This window comes from Quercus lobata, chromosome 5 (genome assembly GCF_001633185.2).
Source record: "Quercus lobata isolate SW786 chromosome 5, ValleyOak3.0 Primary Assembly, whole genome shotgun sequence".
In the NCBI taxonomy this organism is placed as follows: domain Eukaryota; kingdom Viridiplantae; phylum Streptophyta; class Magnoliopsida; order Fagales; family Fagaceae; genus Quercus; species Quercus lobata.
In genome coordinates, this window is record NC_044908.1 from 30,855,622 (window position 1) to 30,883,476 (window position 27,855).

General features: G+C 39.5%; 1 protein-coding gene across 1 annotated transcript; it reads right to left on the reverse strand.

Moving 5' to 3' along the window:
* Nucleotides 1-259: 259 nt before the first annotated feature.
* On the reverse strand, nucleotides 260-6,947 carry LOC115990331. The gene is made up of 8 exons (XM_031114169.1): nucleotides 6,683-6,947; nucleotides 6,305-6,581; nucleotides 5,614-5,989; nucleotides 4,935-5,230; nucleotides 3,056-3,916; nucleotides 2,808-2,984; nucleotides 2,328-2,731; nucleotides 260-2,248 (listed from the first exon to the last, which is right to left on the reverse strand). Exons 1-8 carry the CDS (start codon nucleotides 6,908-6,910, stop codon nucleotides 1,724-1,726), a joined length of 3,144 nt encoding a protein of 1,047 aa, XP_030970029.1. The 5' UTR covers nucleotides 6,911-6,947; the 3' UTR covers nucleotides 260-1,723.
* Between the last annotated feature and the right edge of the window lie 20,908 nt (nucleotides 6,948-27,855).

A 27,855-nucleotide genomic window follows, 5' to 3' on the forward strand; every position in this document is an offset into this window, starting at 1 on the left:
GACGTACGGAGGCGAAGCAGTCATTCCAGCAGAAGTTGGGCTCGCAAGCTACAGGGTGCACAACCACGACGGGAACAAAAATGACGAAGCTATGCGACTACAGTTGGACCTGATAGATGAAATCAGGGCAATAGCAGAACAAAGGCTCGCTCGGTACCAGGACCGTATGGCTAAACATTACAACTCCCGGGTTCGACACAGGGACTTCCAGGTTGGAGACCTTGTTCTTAGAAAGGTCATGGGAGCCGCTAAAGACCCTACCCAAGGGAAACTCGGCCCCAATTGGGAAGGACCCTACAGAGTCACGTCATGGCAAAGGAAAGGCACGTACCATCTAGAGACGTTGGAAGGAAGGAAACTGCCGCACCCATGGAACACCGAGCACTTACGAAAATACTACCAGTAGGAGCGACGGCATGAAGTTGAACTTTTTCTTATTTTACATTCCGGCAAGACTTTAGTCTCACTCCTCAGAACTATCATTTACTTTAATTTTTTGCAATAATTCTTCTTTTTAGCCCAAGGGGCAGGATTTACTTTTAATTACTTTTTGAATGCATGGCAATAAGAGGAGTTTTTTCAGAAATTACTGGTGTATTTTTTCTACGATCTAGTAAGTCCGCAACCAAAACCACTAAGTCCACAACATATGGACCAAAAAGATGTCAAAGACATCAAGGCTAAGGCCGACGGTCCGGGAAATCTTAAAAAGCCGACGGGCCATGAAAGATGTTAAAATACATCAAGGCTTAAAAAGCCGACGGGCCATGAAAGATGTTAAAATACATCAAGGCTTAAAAGGCTGACGGACCAAGAAAGATGTCAAAGACATCAAGGCTAAGGCTGACGGGCCATGAAAGATGTTAAAATACATCAAGGCTTAAAAAGCCGACGGGCCATGAAAGATGTTAAAATACATCAAGGCTTAAAAAGCCGACGGGCCATGAAAGATGTTAAAATACATCAAGGCTTAAAAGGCTGACGGACCAAGAAAGATGTCAAAGACATCAAGGCTAAGGCTGACGGGCCATGAAAGATGTTAAAATACATCAAGGCTTAAAAAGCCGACGGGCCATGAAAGATGTTAAAATACATCAAGGCTTAAAAAAGCTGACGGGCCAAAAAGGTGTCAAAAACATCAAAGGTAAGGCCGACGGTCCAAAAAAAATCTCTAAAAAGCCGACGGTCTAAAAGATGAAACAATCATCATAGGGACAAGGTCCTAAAAAAAAAAAGGGGGGATGTTAAAAACATCAAGTCCTAAGAAACTGACGAGCTAAAATGATGTTAAAAACATCGAAGCTAGAAGCTAAAAAGGCTGACGACCATTAGATAAAGCGATCATTGTATGGACATAGCCCTCAAACCAAGACATACAATAATGAGTCATCAAAATGACGGATTTAAGAGATTGACGACCTTAAAACAGTAGCAAGGGCTGTAGACCAACGGTCATCAAGCCGACGGAGCTTAAGGCCTAGGCACGGCATTCATGCCAACGGGGGCTTCCAACAGTGCAAAATAGCTGACGTAATCCAAGTAGACGAGAATAATTACCAAAATTTCGTCTAAGGCCACCATCAACAAAGGGATATAAAAGTTACGGAAATTAAACACAACTATACACAAACAAAAGCCCAAGGGAAACAAAGAGAACACTTAAAGATTGTTTGAAAATTACAACTACAACTGTTTTATACATAGCCAAAATACAAAATAAGAGCTAAGGGGCAGGAACATCAGCATTCTTGCCGTCAGCATCCACAATCACAGCAGGAGAATCAGAAGCAGCAGGATTAGCAGCAGGCTGGGCCAGGACCACGCTGTCGTCGCGCCTCGGAGTAGACTGACGGAGGCTGTCGTCTCCATCACCCATGGTGATCCCGGATAAATCCAACTCCGGGTAGGCCGACGCGACTTGCTGAAGGCAGTCTTCAAACCCGGTGCCATAATATTCGCCACACGAGTCAAAGAAAGCCTGCGACGCTTTGAAATCTCTGATCGCGTCAGCCCCCGCCGTCTGCAGCTTTTCGCTCAGTGCCGTCACCTCTTCCTGGAGTTTATCACTCCGACTACCGCTCTCCGTCAGCTTCTCCTTAACTTCTTGCAGCTCCGTGTTGAGGGTACGGACGGCATCCTTGTACTGAGCTTGCTGGTTCATCAGGCTTTTATTGTGACTGCGGACTCGAGTGACGACCCCCTCCTTCGCCACACAACGATCTTGAAGGGCCTTGACACGAACCAAGGCCTAAGAAAACACATCCGTCAGTTGAAAAGTATACCAAAGCAAAGCAAAGCTTCCCCAAACAAAATTTTAGTAAACATACCCTGGTAAGGTCAAAAAGGGCTGACGCCCCTAGTTCCTCCGTCCCCACCTGGTCACAAGGTTCAATATCCGTCGGTTTAATCAGGGACCCAACCTCCCCGACGGCATAATCCTTGTGGGTCAGGAGACGGCAGGGGCCCTCGCTGACGGGACCGGCAGAAGTCATCACCCCCTTGCCCGCACCATGACTAGGCTTGGGAAGGGACTTCTCCTTCAGTGGTTCGTCCCTTGGAGTGACGGCAGCTTTCTTTAAGGGACGGCTGTCATCACCGTCAGGCTTCCTCTTCGTCGCCTTAGCGACGACCTTTGGAGTTGACGAGGCCTCCCCTGCCGCCTCCTTATTCTTTCTCTCCTCCTTCTGACGGGCTGCGGCGGCCCTTATCCTTTGCTTCGCAGAGTCCATTTCTACAACACAAAGAACACCATTAAGGTAGGTAACGGAAGAATAAAAAACTGACGGGATAAATTAAAGCCTACTCACGACGGCGTGCAAATTCTTCCAACTTTCGAGCTTCCGCTGACGGATCTGGACCCCCACAGTATAAGTGAAGGGTGTCAAGGGTGATCAAATCCCTACACTTACGTTCTTCCAAAGGAATTTCCAGAATCCGTTGGATAAACTCCTCCTGCTCGTCAGTTATGTGAGGGCGGGTATAAGCTGAAAGAAATAAAAAGTATTGTTAGCATCGCCTCAGAAAACACACGAGCCTCATAGCTGACGGGATTAACCTGAATCCCTGACGAAGGCCCAGGTATTGTCAAAGTAACCACGGGGCATCGTCGCCCACTCCTCCTGACGGCAAACCCAATCCGTCCCCTCAACAAAAAAATACCGACTCTTCCAGTTCCTGTTTGAGTCTGGCATATCCGACACTAGCCTTAGCCCTTTCTCCCTGGCATTAAAATGATACGTCCCCTTAGACGAGGCGATGTGGTGAGGCCTATAACAATGAAAGAATTCTTCTAAAGTGAGCTGACGGTGTCCTCCGCTAAGACTGCCCCAAAGGATTTCAGATCCTATAAAAGTCCTCCAGGCGTTTGGGGCGATCTGGGTGACGGATATTCCAAGGAAGTCAGCAAGCTGACGGTGTAGAGCCGTCAACGGTAATCTCAGACCGGCAGCAAACATGGCGTCATACATGCCAACGTCAGCTGTCCTCCCGGAATAACACCTCTCATTCTCTGTAGGGAGACGGAGGGGAATGTGGTCTGGAATTTGATAACGAACCCGTAACTCCCTAAAAACTTTGTCACTCATCCCAGGCGAAAATTTGTTGACGGCCCAATCCTCAGGAAGAATGAAGGGACGATTATCTCCGGGACCCTCTGAGGTCCCTTCACTGGATCTCTCATCCCCGTCACTGTCCTCCCCGTCAACATCCACTCCATCCTCGCCATTTCCATCCCCTCTTCCCTCATCCTCATCTCCCTCAGCAAAACTCTCATCGTCGTCAGGAGATTGGGCTGACGACCCTCTCTCTGACGGAAGGGAGAAGTTTGACTCATCTCCAGAGCCAAAGGTTTCGTCGTAGCCCGCTCCTTCGCGGACTGACGACTCCTCACAAGACGCGTTACTCGACATCTGACTACCTACAAGTGACGGGTTTAAGCTAAGTACCTAGGCTGACGACCATACTAATGAGGCAAAATAACAAAGGGAAAAGAAGAAGGAAGGAAAGAAAAATGAAGACTTACCGGTATGAAGGCTTTCTGGACAACTCTAAAAGACAGCGCCAAATAAACCGACGGAAGTAAAGCTGACGAAAGGGGGGCGACGATCTTCCTCTCCACAAGATCAGCAAGAATGAAATAGTGAAAAATGAGGGGAGGTGCTGTTTATATATGAAAAAAAATGGCGCGAAAGACGAAGCGACGTCTCATCGAATGCAAAGCCAATAGGAGCAAGCCACCTGTCCAAGGCATTAAATGCACAAAATCCACGCGAACGATATCCCAGTAAAACAAACTCCACAACCCGTCAGTACAAAGTCTGACGGAGGTATGGAGTAGGGGGCAAGTGATGAGGATAAAACTAGTTAGATAAGGGTGACGGGCAAGCTTGACAAAGCTGACGAGAGGGAACTGTACCGTCAGCAAGTCTTCAAGGCTGACAGGGGAGTAAAGGAAGAGCACACATGTAACCGGGCATCCTGAAGCTGACGGAAGTAAAATTAGACTGACAGGAGTAATTAGGCAGACGGGAGTAAACTTGGGCAGACGGGGTTATCCTAAACTGACGGCGTGGGTCTACAAGTTGATTGAACTGCCCGTTTACATATATAAGTAAAATAACTTGCTCTCCGCGTTTCAAGGAACCTAAAGACTCCTATATGGAAAGAATCCCGTAAAATACGCCCAAGAAGACTCCTATAAGGAAAAGACTTCTACTCCAAGGAAGAGAGTCAACCATCTACTACTATAAAAACCCAAGCACCCTTATAAAACACGGTACGCATAATTTACCCTCTCTAGCACTCTAGAGCAGTGAGAATAGTTCTAACTTGACCTTCGGAGGGTGTTTGGCCGGTACCACACCGGTACTCTCTGCTAGGTTCTTCCTTTTCGTTGTGCAGGTGCCGTTTGATCGTACGAGGAACGTGTGACTCACTGGTGATACTATTTTCGGCTTCATCATTAGAGATAGCTTTAAAGTATTCGAGACATAGCCTCATTGATGTTACAAACCTCTCAACAGCATTTGTGAAGCACTCCAGTTCATCCAAAGTGCCATATACATCATAAATATCATCTATTACTGTTATTAGTGCAACGAACTTTGCTATTGTTCTCCTAAAATATCCAAATTGTGGCTGAAACATTACTCCCATTGTCCATAAGAGACACTCCAATGGCCTATCCCTCACAAAATTCAAATTTTCTGCAAGGCCTGTGCTCTTCCACGACCTTTGTTTGAACAAAAGAAGAATACATGAGTGTTATAATTAATTATAGCAATTAATGCGTCTTTCAAGTTTAGTAAATTAAACAAAAGCTTAAAACCTAAGGTTATTAACTTATTTCTTATTTATATTTTTTATATATTGACTTCAATGTTGAACATTTATCTAGTTATCGTTATTTACTTTTTTGAATCTTAATTTGCATTATGAACATCATAATATGATTTAATGATTAGAGATTTACTTTAATATTCATTATTACTCATAAATTAATATATTCTTAACATATATATATATATATATATATATAAATTCACATATCCCCAGTATATCGTATACTAGTTTTTCTACTTGTATCCAAAAGTATCCATGCTTCTTAGTTTTTACCTTGACAATTCTTTTAGATCTTCTTGGTGGGTTGCTTGTACCATGTTGAAATCCAATTCTGCAAGCTCAAGCAAGATAGTGTTCATGTCTTCTCTTCTTCTATATATATCAATGAACCACCTTGCTTCCAACCTAAGCATCCTCCAATGTAGTGGAACCTCCAAGGAATGGCTCACTAAAGCAGAAAGATTTTTATCTTTATTCTTCTTGATGTATACTTTCAGATGTTTTGTTGAGAATTCTCTTGCATCTTCTAAGATATTTTCATTTTCTATAGAAAGGAATGAGGCTTCATACAAGGATAGCATACCCTTCGTATCCTCGCAAAGGCATGCTTTGAAATTTCCTCTCTCATCCATGAAACTATTGAAAACTTCTATGAAGACCAACAAAATAATGTTAACTATAAATGAAGGATTAGGTATTAAAAATTCGATACTAGTTTTTCGATATTATATTTATAGGTTTTCTAATTAAATTTAACTATATATATAGATGCATTAATCAACAATGTTATTTTTTCTCAATACATTAAATTCAACCATATAATTTATTGATCAAAATGACCACATGCATAGTTGAATTTAATTGGATAACCTAAGTTACAAAATCTAAGAAACTATACTTCATTTTTATCTTAGGCATAAGTAAACACCCACTTGTCAATTTTTTTTTTAATATGCTTTAATACCTTGAGACACAATATATCCATGTTGTCTTAGGAGTCTAAATTTAAGAGCTGTGGCATATAAATTCTTCGTCTTCCACATGTCAGTATCACTACCATGGTCAATATTGTTGTAAAGTCCTTCTAATATTTTCTTTATTTCTTCCTCAAAGTGATAAGATATTCCCAATCTCTGCAAGATATCGATCAGCTCGAGTTGCTCTATAGGATCCACCACTTTGTGAAGCATCATCCTCACTTGTTCCTTTAACATATTATTTTGTCTAGTGCATGATTCCCCCTACATCACAAGTTTGTCATTAATGGGTATAATCAGTTTCCATTATTAACAATTACTATCACTAGTAAAATTAACAAATGAAAACAGTAACACAAGCGTACCGTATATTCATTTCTCAATGACTGAATGTAGTTATAGTGCCAATCGGTAGGTTGGTAATTTGCTGATCGCCGCAAAGCAGTGGGACTATTTGATATTTTGCTGGCTGGCATGCATTGGACAACGATGCCACTTCTGGATTTTACAAGTGAGATAGGACCTTTAGATGGGATAGGTGGTAGTCTATTGAAATTGCAGATAGGGAGTGAAGCAAGTAGGTTAAGAGCCATTGACTCAGGTCTTTGGTGAAGCTACTACGTTTTTGAGTTGAATGGGTTACTTGGGAACATATTACTTCACATGGACACCTTTATATAGCCCTTGCGCCTTGACTAGGGTTATAAATGAGCTGTTGGGTTTGGTCAAGAATGAAATTCATTTACTTACCAAACGAGCTATGTTTAATATATATATATATATATATATATATATATATATTTATATATATTGTAGTTGCACGATTTTCCTGGCCCAAAGCGCAACCCACAATAAATATTTGTAGAGGATGGGTCAAAGAACTTGGCCTCAGTGAATCTATTCAGTCTGATGCATGGGCAATATGATTGCAGAAAATAAAGACACGAAAATGGATCTCTCACGTATAAGTTTATTTCTCTAGTTCCTCATACAGAATTTTTCGTCCCCTTCTCTAAGGGACTCCACTACATTATATAGCTCCATTCTCTCATCTCAACCCTACACTTGTTGACCATCTAAGCACCTATTTGAGTGGCTGTCCCATCAGACGCCTTCATCTCTCCCCATGTGAGTTGCAGAGGCCAAGGCGGTACTGTTCAGGGGTCATTTCCTCATTAATGACGCCAAGAGGGTGATTGGGGCGCAATTAATGTGGTGGTAGCTCTCCATGGGATATTTTGGATTTTATTCATTTTATATGTTGGGAGGATGAACTGAAGTGGCTGGGGAGAGCTCCTCGTCTGGGCTTCGTGAGGTCCGAGGAGGTGTTACTCCTCGGACAGGTTTCCTTGGCGTTTATTGGGATTGAGTAATGCTTCATACGTGGTTTCTCTTCGGACAGGACGCTCCTCGGACGAGCCTGAATTTGGAATAGCCCATCATTTCTGGGCCGGGCCCCACATATATATATATATATATATATATTTTTTTTTTTAAAATTTTAAAAATATTTTTTCAATATGAAATTTTATAATATTATAATTATTAATAGACATTTATTATGACTATGTTTATATGGAATTATATATTCTAGCATTAGATATTTATTATTATTGTTTTTCATATGGAATTCTAGTTTACATGGTGAGCACTTTTAGTCCCTGATATTTCAAATAAGTTATTTTAACACTTAAAGTTTCTCAAAAGAAAAAGTCCTTAAAGTTTTAAATTTGCCCACTCCCCCTTCTTTTTATTAACAAAAATTTAAAATTGTCAATAAATTATACATTTTTTAGAAGGCTAAATAAATTTTACTTAATTGGTCTCTTGTTTGTTTTTTATGTTTTGGGAGGAGAGAGATATAAAAGAGTAGAAAAAATACAAATTTATCCTTACTTTTAATAGAGGTGAGTAACGAGAGACAAATAAAGCTTACTTTAGGTGGGTAAAATGCCAATTTTTAAACCACGGGTAAGCAAAGTGTTTTTCTGGCAAACCACAATGGGGTAAAGTGTAATTTTCCCATTTAAAAAATATGCAAGCTAATACCATGTATCTTTTGAACTATGTGATTATAATTGTTTTTAATTGTACTCGTGCATATACACGAAGTTACACACTAGTTGTGATAAAAGTTGTAGACTTTTTTATGTTTTTAGCATTTTTCAGTTTTTTTTAAAAAAAAAAAATAAATAAACGTGTTGAATTGAGCAACATGGCCTCGTGGAATTTAAACCTTAATAGAAACTAATTCGCCAAGGAAAATGTTAACATCTAATTAGTGTTGTGGTCAAGTCAACTGACCCCATGAGTTCAATTCTACCATGTAATTCATGGATTCTATGTTTTGGGAATTGCTTATTGATTTGTATAATATGTAGAAAAAAAAAATCAAGGGCTAATTTATTTTCAAAAACTAAAAGTAAATTATTTGAAATAAAATTGAGACAAAAAAAAGCTATGTAAAACCCGCAAATAGTACATGAAATATACAAAAAAAATTAGCTTATAATCTAATGCCAAACGAACACTTAAGCTTAAGAGGACAACATTAAAAGAAAATAATAAAAAATTTGATCCTTATATTCATTGAACCATGTTGAATTAGATCAACACTTTATTTTTTCAAATTCTCTTTGTGGAAAAGTATGGTCAACTAGTTGATAAGGTCCACATTGTAGATATATTCTTCAAACTTGATCTATATCTTTAGGAAAATAATAAAAAAATTTCTTCTTAAAGAAGAATCCAAAGGAAGATTTGCAAATTCTATCTCAATACAAGTTTGTTTAGAATTTTCTGGACTCATTATCACTTTTAGGATTCTCCACAATCTCAATTAACTACAAATATACATTTTATATATTAAAACAAATAAACAAAATTAGCCCATACATAGTTACTAACAATTAAAGTAAGAGATTAATTAAAAGGCCAAAAGCTTAGACATATAATTTGATTACTCAAAATATTGAAATAACTTGAGAAAATAATTTAATCTGAAAGTGTTAAAGGTATAGATATACTTGAAAAATTATTGCCTTGCTTCCTTTTTGATCTTTTTTTTCTTTTCTTTTTTTCTATTTTCTTCTAAGTATTAAACTTTTGGATTTATAGCAAAATTCGTACTTCGAAACCGTGAAAAAGTAAGATATAGAAGAGAAAAAAAATTATAATGGATGCGGTAAGGTTTTGGTGCCGCACAAGCATGTACATTTTATTATTATTTTGTTTAGAATTTGAGTCACACGGGCTGAGTGTCGGAGAGGAAATAAATAAATAAAAATAAATAAATAAAAAAGTAAGGATAATTATCCATTTAGATATGGATGAAAACTTACGTGTCTGCAATTTCCTCCCTTTTTTGTTTTTTTTTGTTTTTTTGAGAAGCACGTGAATGTGGGACACAAACCTGTCAGTGGGTTCTGTGCAATGGACCACTACTTCTTTGAACGTCCAAATTCTGCGATGAGATGTGTCACACTAGTGGGTCCTATGTATTATTTACAAGACACATAAATCTCTTTTTTTAACAACATTTTCATTAAAAATGGGTTTCATGGCACTATTCACACATTTAAAAATTATTTTGCTACAGTATTTTCAGTTTTCAACAAAATAAGCGGTATCCAAACGGACCCAAAGCCTAGTTTGGATAGAGCTGAAAAGTGTTTTCAGCTGCGTTGTGCTTTTTTCAGTGGATCCCGTGTACTGTTCACAGGACCCACAAATACTTTATTCAGCAAAAACAACTTTAAAACTAGGTCTCACGGTACTATTCACACATTTAAAAATTATTTTCTTATAGTATTTTCAGTTTTCAATAATAAACAATATCCAAACAGACCTTAAGTAAAAATTTTAAAATAAAATTTTTTTTAAAAAAGTGACGTGAACAGGTAAAAAAAAAAAGAAGACAGGTTTATCCGTACAAGAGATGTATTTTTGTTTTATATATATCCAGGCCTCTTCGAGTATCAAACTATTCCCTTTAGTATATGCAGATCTTTCATCTCTCTCACACACACAGTTATTATAAAGAGAAATCTCATATATAATTTTAATCATATGTAATTTTAAGAAATATTACACCCTTCAATTACCTGTTATTAAATTTATATTTTAGTACAGTAGTACCTTCCATATATATACTGGAGTCTGGATCTATTGTGTTTAAGCATAGGGTTGATTCAACGGCACCTTAGAGCACTAGCATTGAGAAATGCTATGCTATACTATTATACCATCTCAAAAAGTCACTTTATTACTTATACCATCCCATTTTACAATACCTCCCACATCCTAAAACTCTATTCTTATTAAAATATTATTCTTTAATCTTTTTTTATTATTTCTTTTTAACCAATATTTTTTTTCAGTTCCACTTCCTAGGCTTTCCAACCGTTTTTTTTTTTTTTTTCCTCAGCCTCCCTCAACCTCTAGTATTGGTTCATCTCACAGAACCCCACACACAAAGACCCATCAACAAAGCCACACACAGCCACACGCACAATCCATCAAACCAGAGCCAACAACGCCCACCACACCCACCACCCAAGCCACCGATCAGAAACCACACCGCCGATTTGAAACCCACCGGAGTAAACCCATTCAAAAAACCACAACCAAAAACACCGGACCCAAGCCAAAAACAACCAAAAACCAGCCCCAAAAACACCGGTCACAGCCAAAAACCACAACCACCACACCCACGCCGTCACCCACGACCCAAACACCGGACCCACAACCCACCCACGACCCAACCAAGACCCAAACCCCAGACCCAATCACGACCCACAACCCCTTTAAGCACAAAAACCACAACAACAACCAAAAACCACAACTAAAAACACCTGACCCACGCCAAAAACAACCAAAAACCACAACCAAAAACACCGGTCACAGCCAAAAACCCACTCCGATCTCCGATCTCCGTGACCCATGCCATGACCCACTCCGATCTTCAACCCGGTTAGTATTGGTCGATGCTAATCCCACATAGATTAATGCGTTGCCAGCGGAGACTGCCGTTTACTTCTTCTTCAACGCCGTCGTTTCGCACAAGTAGCAGCAGCAGCAGATGAGAAAGAGATGTTTGGGTTTGGGTTTGAAAGAGGAAAGTGAGAAAGAGAGAATGAAGATGAGAAAGAGATGGTTGATGTCGTTTACTTCTTCTTCTTCTTCTTCAACGCCGTCGTTTCGCACAAGTAGCAGCAGCAGCAGATGAGAAAGAGATGTTTGGGTTTGGGTTTGAAAGAGGAAAGTGAGAAAGAGAGAATGAAGAGAGCGGAGAGAGCAGATGAGAAAGAGAGAATGAAGAGAGAGAAGATAACATAAATTATGGAGGAGAGAGAAATCCGATTAAAATATATTTTTTTTTTTTACAATTGTGCTACAGTACAATTCTAAAGATAGAATTGTACTGTAGCACTATTGTAAAAATTTTTACAATTTCTGTGTTTAGCATCCTTTGATGCAGCCCATTTTGAGACATAAAATGTTAAAAAGGACTGAAATATAGCATTAGCATTTTTCAATGCTAATGCTCTAACAACAGCTTCTTCTTCTTCTTTTTTACTTTTTTTTGTACAGTTTTTTTTTTTGACCCCTTTTGTAACTTTTTGCAGCTTTATACTATTTTTTACACATTTTTACAACTTTTTGTGGCTTTTTAAATGAAAAGTACATCCTTAACCAGCATCACACCCCGACATTTGCCTTAACCATATGCAACCAAAAGGAAGGATCCCTTTCTACCAAAAAAGGAAACAAAGGAAGGATCTAAATATCTGATCCAATACATGTGAATCATGTGATGTGCCTGTGCGACACTGACCAGTTGTTTTTTTTCACATGGCAAAATTAGACGTCGGTTTGGACAGTTGGCAGATCCAGCAATGATTTAAGATGTACTTGGATCTTTATAGGTCCAAGTCCCTAGGTTTTTTATTTTGGATAGCATTTTTTTTTTTTTTTTTTTTTGGTAAAAAGGATGTAGCATAATATTAATCAAAAGCCAAAGAGGTCCGTGAGGGCCTGTTTACATAGTATCATTAATCAAAAGCCAAAGAGGTCCGTGAGGGCCTGTTTACATCAGTAGAGTCATAATCTAGAGCCTCCAACACAGCAAAAGGAGGATTTACAAAAGAAATAAACTGCATATCTTGACTTCTCCCCATGTTAGCAAGCAAGTCAGCTGCTCTATTGGTTTCCCTGTAACAGTGTTGCACGCGGTACTCCTGGAAAGCTTGGATAGTATTAACGGGTACCATACTGTGCCTATTAAGCATATCTATTTTTTATTTTTTATTTTTTCTTTGAAGATGGAAATAATTCTTCAATGATTTATTAGTTGAAATATAGTTTAATTAGTTGGGTTCAGTTAATATGCACTTTTTTCAACAACAAAAAATGATAATAATAATTGATGCATTTAAACATTCATTAATCATATATTTTAATTATTTTATAATAAAAAATTGAAAATTTGAAAAATAAATAAAATCTATTACTTTTTTAATTTCCTATAAAAATTTTCATAACTATTTATTAATAGTTTGCAGAACAGGGTCCTTTTCTGCGGAATGCAGGACAGGGTCCTTAAAAGAAGAGAAGCACCCTAATAAATTATATGTTCTTGAAAAGGGCCAAAAAGTTTAGGGTCCGTTGGGATACAGTTGAAAACTGAAAATTGAAAAATATTGTAGTAAAATAATTTTTAAATGTGTGAATAGTACCGTGAGACCCATTTTTAATAAAAAAGTGACTGAAAAATAAAATTTGTGGATGTGCACTGTTCACAGAAAAAATCAAATATTGCGGCTACTGTTTATAAACAGTAGCCGCAACAGTAAATAAATAGTAAAAAATTGGCCTGAAACGCCAAAAAAAAAAAAAAAAAAAAAAAAAAAAAACCTGCTGCCAAGGTTGTGACGCGGAATATGATCAAACCAAAATTGTCGTGTCTTCCGATTTTTCTAGCCACGAAAAAGTTCATAATTTTTGCGCCCACATGATGAGTTGTGCCACCACTTGGTAATATTAAAAATTAAAATTTTCTGTCACAAAAAAAATAATAATAAAATTTGGAAAAAATTCAATTAGATTTTAATTGAATCTCAATTTTGAGCCACAATTCCCATTTAATTTTAAATTTTTGTATCAAACGAGTTATTGAGTGTAAAAATCAAAAAATTTCAAATCAATTAGATTTTAAATTCAATTTCAATTGGAATCCAATCTTATGCCACATGCCTATCTAATTTTTTAACTTTTGTGGTGAGTGAATTATTAAGTGCAAAAATCGAAGAGTTTAAATCTAATTAAATTCCAAAAAATGAGAAATTATTATATATTTTAGAAATGTATGATTTAAGAAGGAAAAATTATGCTTTGCCCACCTATGGTTTGCCCGAAAAACACTTTGCCTACCTGTAGTTTAAAAATTGGCACTTTACCCACCTGAGATAAGTTCTGTTTGTCTCTCATTACCCACCTCTGTTAAAAGCATGGGTAAATTTATATTTGTGCTACTCTTTTATGTCTCTCTCCTCTTAAAACATTAAAAAGAAATTAAGGGAAAAGAAAATCTAAAAGCTAGGTTTTGTAAAAATTAAAACCTAGCTTGTAGATCTTAAACATGATATTGACCTGTCACAACAATGCTCCAGACTTGCAATCTGATTAAAACAAAAGTTTGTTATGTTAATACAGTGCTCTGGACTCTCACATAAGGGGTGGGCCTCACACGTTGGTCCCCCCATGAAGCCCACCCCCTATGTGAGAGCTCGAAGCATTACTCCAGGGCTATGTAAGTATTTTTTCGTTCAAGTCAGGGTCTTCCTACAAAAATAAATTATATATATACACAAACACACTAAACTAACCTATTTTGACCATCCTTAAAAAATATTTAACACTTTGACTTGATAATCACAAGAATTTGGATTCAACAAAATGCTGTCCATAACATTTTCACAAATAAGTTCACAACAAATCCTATGTGGTAAGCTGACATCATTTTTTTACTTACCAATAATAGCATGTCACATAAGATTTGTTGTGAAAATGTAGTAAATATAGTATTACTCCAAAAATAATTCTAGCCTTTAAAGGACCTAAACATAATCCTTAACCCCTTAAACAAAAAAAAAGGCTTAAATAATAACAATTATTAACCCAAAAAAAAAAAAAAAAAGACTAGGCCAAACAACAAGTGAACAAATTAATTCAACAAAAATCCTATTCAAAAACAAAAGAATAAAAATATATAATTGTGGGGCCAGAGAACTTACGACCCGGCCCACTCCCCACTAAGGCTCAGGGCCCGTGCCGAGGATGGTAGTTGCCGAGGACGAGTAGGGAAAGGCCAAATAGCCTAGAGACACAGCCGAGGATGACCCTGTCCTCGGCATCCCAAGACTTCAAAGGGAAGAGCGACGTCTCGCCGAAGGTTGCCTCCAAAACGCCCCCAGAAGAAGAGGCGAGTAGAATGGGACCCACATGAGGGTACAGAGTGGGGGTGGTTCAAGGTAAATACGTCACCTCCGCATTAAATGTACCCACAAACGTCCTAGCCATATTAATGAAAAAAGACGCCTGAACAGTGTGGTTTCGGTTAGTGCAACTAACAAAAAGCAGGGGGAGGCGGTTGATGGGACAGGTATTCGGATAGGAGCCTGCCTGATAAACAGGTGGAGGGACAGGATCAACCGAGAAAGGCTATATAATAAAGACTTGTGCGCCAAAGAAAGGAGGCTTCCAGACCAGGGAGTCCTAAGAAAGGGAGAGGTATGAGGATATGAAGTTCCTTGAACAAGGTCTTAGGGCCGGAGCCACTCATGATGTCCCAGAACAGATTATTGTTGAGCATGTCAGGTGTATCTTTGAGCAAATCGCCATGAATACCACGACTAGCCATCGTCTGGTGACCAAGGCCTAACCTTTCAAACCCACGCTCTATAAATTATATTGTTTGGGCTCTTAACATGTGGACCCAATACTATTTTGGGGCCGTCACGAATTGAGTCCTTACAATTGGCACCGTCTGTGGGAAGGGCTTATGTGTTGGCACAGGCGGTGGATCGAGAAAGTCCCCCCATCATTTCCAACAGCCTGTTGTAGTGTCCTAACGTAAAGTTCCACTAGGGGTTACGTTTCTTCAATAGGGGCTATGCTTCGAAGCGCTAGTAGCGTGAATGGTTCTAAGAGCTTGGCCGAGGAGCTAATCCCCCCAAACCAATGTCCCACACCTTGGCTGAGGGGCTAATCTCCCCAAACTTAAAAAAGCTAAGTTTTGGACAGAACCAAGGTATTGCATGGTCCTCAGACTCAAACCTATAAGGAAACCAACTACTTAAAAAAGCTAAGTTTTGGACAGAACCAAGGTATTGCATGGTCCTCGGACTCAAACCTATGGGGAAACCAACTACTTAAAAAAGCTAAGTTTTGGACAGAACCAAGGTATTTCATGGTCCTCGGACTCAAACCTATGGGGAAACCAACTACTTAAAAAAGCTAAGTTTTGGACAGAAACAAGGTATTGCATGGTCCTCGGACTCAAACCTATAAGGAAACCAACTACTTAAAAAGGCTAAGTTTTGGACAGAACCAAGGTATTGCATGGTCCTCGGACTCAAACCTATGGGGAAACCAACTACTTAAAAAAGCTAAGTTTTGGACAGAACCAAGGTATTTCATGGTTCTCGGGCTTAAACCTATGGGGAAACCAACTACTTAAAAAAGCTAAGTTTTGGACAGAACCAAGGTATTGCATGATCCTCGAACTCAAACCTATGGGGAAACTAACTACTTAAAAATCAAGTTTTGGACAGAACCAAGGTATTACATGGTCCTCAGACTCAAACCTATGGGGAAACCAACTACTTAAAAATCAAGTTTTGGACAGAACCAAGGTATTGCACGGTCCTCGGACTCAAACCTATGGGGAAATCAACTACTTAAAAACTAAGTTTTTGACAGAATCAAGGTATTGCATGGTCCTCGGATTCAAACCTATGGGGAAACCAACTACTTAAAAGAAATCTGGACACCAAGTTGGTCCTAACAACACACATGACATCTCAGGTGATGCCTATATCCCCACTGAAATAGGTTCAGACACGAGTTCAATACCCTATGAGCACGGGTGAGCTAGCATTCTGAAACATGATCCTAAATATACCATATGCACAACCATTCATACATGTTAAGATAATTAGTTCAAAAATCATAAACAATAGTAAGTATCGACGAGGGCAACTAACATGTAATCAAAAGGAAAGAGGAAGAAAAGAATTTCATATACGTGTTCAACAGGTTCAACTACAAGCAAACTACAAAATTTTCAAAATAAAAGAGAAACTAGTGAATCATTAAACTAAAAACAAATACGGAGGCTGGCCGGGGTTTCTACTTCTTCAATTCTGTGTCGACCACATCCTGGGAAGGCAGAACAGGACTAGCTTCGACACCCTGGAGGACAATCCCTTCTACGGAAGGCTGAGCAGGATCGGTGTCGGTACTCTTAGGGACCTCAGCGAGGGGAATAACCTGCAGGGGCTGGGCAAGGATGGCTGGCTCTTCAGCATCAGGGATCTGAGCGCTGACTGTAGGCTCGGCATCCTCTTTGGGCACCTCGGGATCCATACTTTCAGGTGCTTCTATCACATCATGAAGCTCTCCCCCTTTAAGCGACTCGCCAGGAGGGACGCTGATCTGTGCAGCTTCTGACTGAGTAACCCCTGCCTCGTGTTGATCGCTCACAGCCTCGGAGCTGGCGGAAGCAGCCTCACGGATGGCTGGAGGGTAAAATATGCTCTCCGCCTTTTGCAAATCAGACGAAGCATCCACCCCAGCTCGCTTTAAGGCCTCTTCCCAAACCTGGGAGCAATATAGCCTGCACACTTCGGGAATTTGGGCTTTAAGGGAGGCTTGGGTTTCAGCTACTCCCTTATTGTAACCCTCATCCTCGGCCTTGTCCCTAGCAGATTCGGCCTCGTTTCTGGCAAACTCAGCCTCCTGTTTGGCCTTCACGGTTTTGTCCCGAGCATACTCCGCCACACCTTTAGCATTCTCTGCCATGATCAGTCTTTTCTTCAAATCACTGATCTGCTCCTTGGCTATTTGCAACTGATCTTCGGCTTCGAGTAGACGTTTTGTCTATTCCTCGGCCTGTTTTTGGGCGCCATCTAAACCTGCCGAGGCGCTATCCCTCTCTCGGATAGCCTCCTTTAAGGCCTCCTTAACCTTTGTGAGGTCGTCCTCGGAAGCTTTGAGAGTCCGCACGGCATCTATGCGTTTGGAGCGTTCATTCTCGGCGGCCTTACTCTGCTTGTTAACTTCCTCCTTCATCCTATAGGTGGCCTGGAGAGCCTGTCAAGTGAGATAAATACATCGTGAGTGACAGACCGGGAGCAAGAGTTAATAAAATTTTAGGTTTCAAGAGCCTTACCGTACCCAAGTACCTCTTCGTACTGAGGAAAACCTCCTGCATCCTCATTTTCTTCAACTCATCCACGTCGGTGGGAAGTAGCATGGTTCTCCCTAATGCGTCGGCCACATAACCGCCCTCGCCATCTCCAAGGTCCCTCATGGACGCGGTTTCCAACAGTGGCCCCCCGTGGAGCGTTGGGGCGGGAAGCCAGGCGCTTGGTGAGGATTGGGCTTCGATCCCCTTCCCCTTACTTTGGACGGATTGGGCTTCGGTCTCTTTACCCTTGCTTTGGTGCCCAATCTTTAATTGTTTCACACACGGGGCTTCATCCCTCTCCTTAGAAGATTGGGATTTTCCCCCATCCATGGGTTCCTTACCCTTGGGACTCCTCTTTCTCTTTGAGTCAGTGGGCTCCGGCCGAGGAGGCAGAGCTGGTTGAGGAGAAGCAGGAAGTTTGGGGCAGGAAGATTGTGGCTGCGACTTGGTGGAGGATGACCTGGTCTGGATGGTCTGGGGCTGAGGTGGTGGAGATGGAACACTGGACTGCGGTGTTCCTTGCGCACCCTTCCCCGGTTGACCCTCGAGGAGGTCGAGTAAGCTGGTTGGGGGCTTTCTCTTAGGTCCCATCTCGGCTTGGGAGGATGTACCCACTGACAATAGCTCCGCTTCGGACAAGTTTGGGTCCCCTAGATCGCCAGAAGGATCCTCGGATGGGTCGGCTTGATCAAATGCCCCAAAACCCTCCTCGGACGGATCCAAATTATCTTCGTCCTCCGCTGCGGGATGAAACGACGAAGAGCCCACCAATGGGATGCCCTCTGGGACAGGAGATCCTTCAAAGATCAAAAACCCCTATTCAACTACGGTAATTTTTGGAAGCCGAGGACGGTTAGCGCTAATCACGTGCTTTGGGTCGGAGAACGACTTCTGAAGGGGAGCGTACCCTAAGATTTTGTGAGCGGCCTTGACTTGACCATCATTGTCATTTACAAAAACTACCGCTTGAAGAACAGTCTCCAAGTCCACCCGGTTAACTAGGTGAAAGTGCCAATGAAAGGCGTTGGGATCTGCAAGAAAAAGACATGCACATAGTTAGTAACCGAACCACATCAAATTAAAATGGCGCAAAGGATCAGCACCCTTCCACTCTCTATACCCCACTTGGTTCTTCCTCCACCATTGGGCATGGAACGCCGTCGTGCCATTCCTCAGATACAATAAGAAAGTCTTTGTTCAACCCCTTGTTGGAGTCAGGGAGACACTGAATTAACCGAACCCTTTCGTCTCTGGTCTTCATGTAATAGATTTTGCCCTTTAATTTTTGGAGATTGTAACACCAATTCACATCATGATGGGTTAGTCTTAGCCCCATTTTCTCATTTAGGGCATCCACACAACCCAGAATCCTAAACATATTGGCGGCGCACTAGGTGGGAGCTAACCGGAAATGCCTAAGGTAATTCTTCATTACTGGCCCCATGGGGATTTTCATACCCCCCCTCTATGAAGGCGAGAACAGGAATTACCACCTCGCCTGTATTTCTCAGAATATGCCACTCCCCCATCTTACAGTGCCTCAAACTCACGTTGGGGGGAATCCTATAATCGGCAATGAACTTTTCCATCGCCTCTTCGGTATCAACCAATTTCCTCAGTCTCATTTTAACCATCTCTAAGAACTATTAAACAAACTCAACCAACTACGGGAGAAGGAGAGGAACAAGAGAAAAATAAACCCAGAAAAGAAAAAGCACGAGTTAGTGAAGGCAGGAAACTTACAGAAAAGAGGAAAAGTGTCTCGGACAGGCTTTTTGTGCTGGAGATAGACTTGAGTTTGGACGGAAGTTTAGATGAACCCAAGGTGTATGCGCTAGAACTCTTAAGTGCAAAACTGAAGAGACAAATCAGTTCCAAAAATCATTTATGCCTCCCATCGAAAGTAACTGTACAAATTTTCCCGCTCATAAAAGCAAGGAAATCCCCACCATTAGATCTCCATCACGCCGTTGAACGTGGGAAGCATAGAGCCGCCCGCATTTAATGAGGACGCGTTTCACCTTCCAAAGGCCCCAAGAACGTGTCTCGGGCAGACGAAAAGTCTCGGGAACCGAGAGGTGACAAGAATTGACAAGCATTGACAGACGTCTGATGTCATCAAAACCCTCCTATCCGTCCGAGGAGCCAGATAGCAGGATTTTGAGGGGCTATTGTAGGGCCAGAGAACTTACGACCTGGCCTACTCTCCACTAAGGCCCAGGGCCCGTGTCGAGGATGGTAGTTGCCGAGGACGAGTAGGGAAAGGCCAAATAGTCTAGAGACATAGCCGAGGATGACCTTGTCCTCGGCATCCCAAGACTTCAAAGGGAAGAGCGACGTCTCGTCGAAGGTTGCCTCCAAAACACCCCCAGAAGAAGAGGCGAGTAGAATGGGACCCACATGGGGGTACAGAGTGGGGGTGGTTCAAGGTAAATACGTCACCTTCGCATTAAACGCGCCCGCAGACGTCCTAGCCATATTAATGAGAAAAGATGCCTGAACAGTGTGGTTTCGGTTAGTGCAACTAACAAAAAGTAAGGGGAGGCGGCTGATGGGACAGGTATTCGGATAGGAGCCTGCCCGATAAACAGGTGGAGGGACAAGATCAACCGAGAAGGGTTATATAATAAAGACTTGTTCGCCAAAGAAAGGGGGCTTCCAGACCAGGGAGTCCTAAGAAAGGGAGAGGTATGAGGATATGAAGTTCCTTGAACAAGGTCTTAGGGCCGGAGCCACTCATGATGTCCCAGAACAGATTATTGTTGAGCATGTCAGGTGTATCTTTGAGCAAATCGCCATGAATACCACGACTAGCCATCGTCTGGTGACCAAGGCCTAACCTTTCAAACCCACGCTCTACAAATTATATTGTTTGGGCCCTTAACGTGTGGACCTAGTATTATTTTGGGGCCGTCACGAATTGAGTCTTTACAATAATTATTCAAATTTGTAACTCGTTCAATCCGTTACATAAAAATAATCGTTAATTTCATTTTTCCTAAAAAAAATGGATAACAAGAGAAATATTGTGGTCATGAGTTCTCCTTGATAAAGCCGGCAACTATGCTATTTTTCGTTTTGTAGTCGCAACAATTTTTCTCTCTTTAGTAACTCGGGTCAATTGTAACAAGTATTATTTGTTTCTCTCTCTCTCTCTCTCTCCATTTTTTTCATCTCTATTATCATTTCATACTCTCTCACTTCTCAATTTCCGTTTTATCTCTTATCAATCCTTTTTTTCCTTTTTCTCTTTGTTAGTAGAAGGAAATTGTAATGGTTTATTTATTTGCATTTTTTGTGACGTTAATATATTTAAGTTATCTCTTTATTAATTTTTTTATCATTTAAGTGTTTTAGTGACCATTCTAAAAAACATTTTTAGAGCCGTCACTGATTATAAAAAATATTAAATTAGTATAAATTTTTTTATAATTATTTTAAAACAATAAAATCATTTTTTGAAAAAATAAATTTAAATAAGAATGGATATAAATTTAATTTTTAGAAAAAGAAACTAAATAGTTTCTTTTTCCTCAGTTTCTCTTACTTACCAACCAATAAAATAAAATAAAGTAAAATACACACCACCAAGACAAAAAACAAAATTTTCTTATCACCAACCAAATAGAACAAATGATTAAAAAAACTAAAATAAAATTTTCTTTCACTTGCTTAGATTTTCTCCCTTACCAGTTACCACGGAAGTTCATGGCCATGGTAAAGGTGAAACTGGATTTTATGTGATACTTGAGGGTTTCAAACTTTTTTTCTAATTGTCATAGAAAATTTATAGGGTGGTCAAACAAACTCAGCTAGAAAACAGCTTTACTGACAACACAGAAATTCAGAAAATGAAAATCCCGCTCAAACTCACAAGTCACAACCATACTCTCAAATAATCCAAGTTATTTGGGCTATAGTCTATAGACTTAAAAGGCACATAAAATCAAGGTTCACCTTTACCATGGCCATGGATAGTAGCAAATGGCATCCAGCAGATGAGAAGATTTAAATTGTATCTTTGATCTTGACTTTATAGCTAGGTCCAAGTCCTGGGATATATATTTTTTTGTCTTTTTTGTTTTTCATATCCTAATTAATTAGATATTTTCATATCCTAATTAATTTAATTAGATATGATTTGTTGGGTTTTAAGGAAAAATGAGTGACAACCTAGGATAGCATTGCAATTAACTGTCAATGTCAGTGAGTCCTTAAAAGCAAATTATATCAATACATACCCTGACTCCTTTATGAATAGTTTGCAGGACAGGGTCCTATAAAGAAAAGAAGTACCCTAATAAATAATAGGGTCCGGTTAATGGACAGAGAAGTATCCTTACAAAAGGACCAAAATGCTTAATGGACAGACCAGCTACCAAGGTTGTGACACGGAGGCTATGAGGCGCAATCTGATGAAAACCAAAATTGTCATGTTTTCTGTTTTGTTTTTTTGTTTTGTTTTTTTTTTTAATAAACATACGTGTTGAAAAATAGATACAAAAAAAAAAAAATTGTAATGCTTTATGTTTTCTCTTTCTTTCTTACTAATCTAAAAGAAAATACAAACCACTAAAACAAACAAAATTTCTTCTCACCAGCCAACTGGATACAAATGATTATATATATTTTACTTTCTTAGATTTCTCCCCAACCAAGGAAGATGACTCCATGGCCATGTTAAGGTGAAACTTGATTTTATGTGCCACCTAAGTCCAAACTTGATTTTTCCATAACATTTTTTATGGTTGTTATGGGAGAGAGGCATTGAGTAAGAGTAATCACCTTGTTGTAGGAAGAACATGGAATGAATGGGAGAGAGGTGTAGAGGAAATAGTAAGAAATTTATAGGGAAAAGAAGAAGAAAAAGAAGATTTAAAAAAGGGAGATGAAAATTTGGAGAAAGACTAACAGTAAGGTGGAGAATTATAGAGAAGAAGATGAGTTAAAAAAATGGTGAAGAATGGTTGGAAGAATCAGGAAAGGAAGAAAAACCAAGAAATTAAAATTGATTACTAAACCTCCATTATTATATATGTAAGGACACAATTCTTTGGCGGCCCAATAAGGACGTTGGGCTCGCGCATGAAAGATCCCTCACAATATGATTTGTAGAGAGTGGGCTTGAAAAGCTAGCCGTTGGTCACGGGGCGATGCCCGGTCTTGGTTTTAGAGGAATTCGTGTAGAAAAAGGATTTGGGCTTGAACATTTAAGCCCTACGGCGTCGCATCCTATGGGATGGGCCTCCTCGGACTTGATCCGAGGACCATTAGGGTCTTACCCCGGTTACCCGACGATGGGTTTTTTCTGTAATCTCAGGTGTTGTTGAGATGTTCTCACCCAGGTCGTCTCTCTTTTTTGGAGGTGGGATGGGAGTCCCCCTTCTAGGTTCACTTACTTTTTCTTTTATACTAGCTTACGTCCGCTGTCCTTCGTCCACGTGTAGGGCCAACCTTTATTAGACCGATATTTGTCCCATCAGTCTAATCCCAGAATTGTGGGGAATGGTTGATAAAGCTGAAGAATACGGCTCTGTTAGGTGCAGAGCCTTATCTGGGATGGGTAGTGTAGGGATAACTCTCCCAAGATATTTTAGATCTCCTTCCATATTTATTCCTTTATCTCTTTTTTTTTTTTACCCCTACCCTCAATGGAGCTTTGGGTCTGCCGAGGACGAAACTGTGCTCGGCTGCATCTCCGGGCCATTACCTTTTTCGGCTTGGGCCTTTGGACTCCCCACGAGCAAGTGGGCCTGGCCCATAAATTATTGGGCCCCACAATATATTTTCTAGATATTATTATTTCTTTATATGTAGTATTAATTAAAATAATATTAGGAAAAAAAAAGTGATGTAGCTAAAGACGTGGCACAATAGGATTTTTGCAAAATTTAATGCAACCTTCTATTATTATAAAGAAAATTAAAAAACGTTGGGAAAATAAGTGAGGTGACTAAGGCTGTGTTTGGTTGCTGGAAATCATTTTCCGGAAAATACATATTTTCCGGAAATACTAATTTCCGGAAAAGGAAAATGTATTTGGGTGTTTGGCTGTTTCGGAAATCGTTTTACGGAAAATCAATTCCGGTGTTTGATTCGTCCAAATATTTTACGGAAATCGTTTTACGGAAATTTAATTCCGGTGTTTGATTCGTCCAAATATTTTACGGAAAATACTTTACGGAAAATACTTTACGGAAAACGTTTTCCCATGTTTGGTTCGGAAAATACTTTACGGAAAATAATTTGGATCAACATAATCGAGCTGGAGTTAGAGCTTAAAAATAACTAGTTTGAAACTATATTTTACTCTTATAGATAAAATTCAAGAACCTGCATTCCCTATACATATCTGTAACAATACTTTACGGAAAATTATAACATCAAACATAATCATTCGAATATACCCATAATATTTATATAAAAACCCATAATATTTATATAAAAACAGCCACATCAATCGTTCACCATTGGCATTACACCTCAATGGCATACAAAAATGATACCTATTTGTGGTATCTGAATAGTACAAATACATAATTTGGGCAATTATATCGTCCCAATAATACAAAAGAGTACATATATAATACATTGATAGGTCAATATTAATACTACAACATAAGTTAATTCCTAAATCTACCATCACAGTCAACATGAAATAAGCAAATCAAATTTGTGAGAAAAAATAACCATCTAACCATAGCTTCCTCAACCTAGCATTCTTGGCTAAAAATCCACGTGCCGTCTTCTCATTCTCACAAAGATGGTCGAAGGCAGTAGCGAGCATATCTTCGCTATATCCCTCCGCCATCATAGCCATTACCTCATTATACAAAGTTGTATAATCTACCGGGCCCCGATTAATTTCTTTCAGAGCGCCAGTTATTTCCTTCAGCTGATCAGACAGATCAGTCAGCACACTATCATCAACAGTAGAAGCTGCACGCCCTCTTTTGCGGGACTTGGAAATTCTCGACCCAGTGGTGGATGATTCATTTGCGTTCTTCCCCTTTTCAACCACACATTCCTCCACATTATCTGCGACAAAGTCTGCACTATCCCCATTATCCCCATTATCTGGCTCATTTTCGATATCCACTCCGGACTTAGCAAAGCCACCTGTGGCTGTGTCCTTTCCCACCACAATCGCTAATTCATCGTAAAACTCAATTTTTTTGTTCAGATACTCGGCATGCTTCCGATGTGCCTGTAAGGGAGAAAAGAACGTATATAACAATGCAATAATAACTTCTCTCATAAATTCAATATAAAAGACTATGCACACTTTCCCAACATTATCAATCTTTTCTTTACCAAAGAAAATTGTAGCTCAGACACATATACACATATAGATAGATGAAAATGCATAAATATGTATAGATATAATACATAGGTAAGGTGACATGAAAGTTATGTTTGGAAAACCTTATAAAAGCAATGGAATTCTAAAAAGTATGACACTATAAATTTCATATGAAAGGCAAAAACATATATTATTATCTATATTAAGAAAATATAGATGGAAGCCATACCATAACTTCTTCTTGGTATGTTTTTGCGTCACAAGTTATCATTTTCAGATTTTCGTCCCAACCGAATCCACTCTTCCTTCTAAGCTCTTGAATAGTTGACCACATGGACCTTAGAGTCCGCATCCGGTTCTCCACAAATACAGGGTGGCACTCAACCCCGAAATGGGCCGTTATCTCCTTGGCTACAAGAGCAAAGGAGCCGGCCCTAAAAGTATTAGAGGGCTTATTGCCCTTTCCAGCCTCCTCTGTAAGTATCTTTAGCATCATCTCATGCATAGGTGGCAGCCACCTAAATTGCTTGCTGCCACCAACTTTTTCTTTCCCCTTTGACATTACTACATATGAAAATAGTATAGTCAGAGTAGCATTTAGTAATTACGCTCGGAACATGAATAACAAATCAAACACACATACAACCACGCTTATGAATGTGTACAACAGAATGGAACATGCTAACTATGGAAATGACAATGTAATACCATCAAATAACAATGTAATGCTAAAAATTCTTTTTCATTACATCACCAAAAGTCTATATTACATACATTGTCTTTACAAAAAAACAAAAAGGAAAAACACATTACAATCATAGAAATCTAAATAAAATACTACTCTCCACTCCTGATATAATCAGACCACATGGCTTGGCATATCTCATCTCTCTTAGCATTCCATGATCTACTATCTTCGACGGACTCCCGATGGGATTGTGTTTCTTGTTGGTGGTCACTAAGCTCTACTTGGTTCATTGCATCTTCCATAATATGTTCATTTGGTTCAACCCCCATAATGTGATTATGAACCACACAACACGCTAACACTACTTTCACTTGGGTTGGGAAAGACCAATATGGTTCTGCATCTAACACTCGAAAACGTTTTTTCACCACTCCAAACCCTCGCTCAATGGTAGTTCTCAATGAAGAGTGTCGGAGGTTGAACAATTCTTGCGCATTCTCAGGAGGACGATCACTAAACTCTTTCAAGTGATATCGTACACTCCGATACGGTGACAATATTCCATTTTTATTACCATACCCAACATCACCAAGATAAAATTTACCTACATATATTAAAAAAAAAACACCAAATCACTACTATGTTTAGGAAAACACATAATATTTATTAAACTAACAAACCAAAAGGGTGAAGTAATCGTTTAATACCATTGGGAATTGAAAATCCCCCTGTCCTAGCAAATGCATCATTTAATACACGTGAATCATGTGCACTGCCTTCCCATCCAGCCAACACATAAGTGAACTTTAAGTCAAAACTAATGGCAGCTAACACATTTTGCGTGGTTCTATCTTTGCGACCACGAAATCTTCCTTGTATTTCAGGTGGCACAGATGCACGAACATGTGTACCATCTATTGCTCCAACACAATCCTAATTTTCGACAAACATAATGGTTTAAAATTACATAAATCTTCACAATTTACAAAAACACACAAGTCGCAATATTTACCTTAAAATATGGGTAAAACCTTCTGCTATTTCTTATCTCTGGAGGTGTATCTTCGCTACGCAGTCTTATTAGAGCTCTATATAATTTCAGGACCCCCCTAAGGACAATCTTGAAGTATCTATTAACAGTCTCAGTTGATCTATAGATCCGACTACCCATTACACGAAACCTCACATTATGACCAATAATGTGCAAGAAAATGAACACTTGCTCCGTAACAGACATGTGAACAGTCGGACGTACGTGCTCCCCCTCAGTGAGGGTGTGACATAAGTGGTGGAAAGCTATAGGCTTCATCCTAAGTTGATTCACACAATGTCTCTCACTTCCATGCAAAACACTATTTATGTATTCCTCTCTCTCGGCGGCATGGTTAACATAAGGCGCCCTAGGCAGTTCTCTACGTCTACGTCGTAATTTCTTTAACAATGCAACCCCCACAAGGAGGACAGATGCAACTGAGGCAAGAATTGCGGCTTTGGTTTTTTTCTTCATCTAACAAAATCACAAACATTGTAGTTTAAGAGGTATGTAAACAAGTATGGTATTGATTACACCATAAATAAAATCAGCCACAAACATATAACATCCAAACCATCACATTGCATTCTATTTACACTATAACAATACCATCACATTGATAACTACACATTGATATCTTACAATACCATCACATTACATTCTATTTATAATCACCTATATACCCAAAACACCTTCAATGAAGTTTTAAACACACACATATTGGTCTGCAAGAACATAATAACACGAAGCATGGGTGAAGCCCCAAAATTTCTACACATAACCCATAACCGAATTCTAATAAAAATAACAGCAAAAACCAATCATGCATAACCAGTCAAGCCCCAAAATTCTAAAAAAAAATTTCAGACCACAAACCAATTGGGAATAACCTGCAATCAGAAAAGCCCCAAAATTGATATATGCATCACCCATAAATACACAGTTTCATAAACAATGGATAATTAAAAAAGTTGATAAATATCCTGCAATCAGAAAAGCCCCAAAATTTCATATACATAATTCACAAATACACAGTTTAATCGA

Bases quoted from the DNA above. Each gene is read 5' to 3' on its own strand.
- LOC115990331 (XM_031114169.1), bottom strand. From the start codon at position 6,910: ATGGCTCTTAACCTACTTGCTTCACTCCCTATCTGCAATTTCAATAGA. The intron at 2,985-3,055 runs GTTAATCCCGTC...TATTTCTTTCAG, and splicing joins GGCCTTCGTCAGGGATTCAG to CTTATACCCGCCCTCACATA. The intron at 2,249-2,327 runs GTATGTTTACTA...GTGTTTTCTTAG, and splicing joins CCCTTTTTGACCTTACCAGG to GCCTTGGTTCGTGTCAAGGC.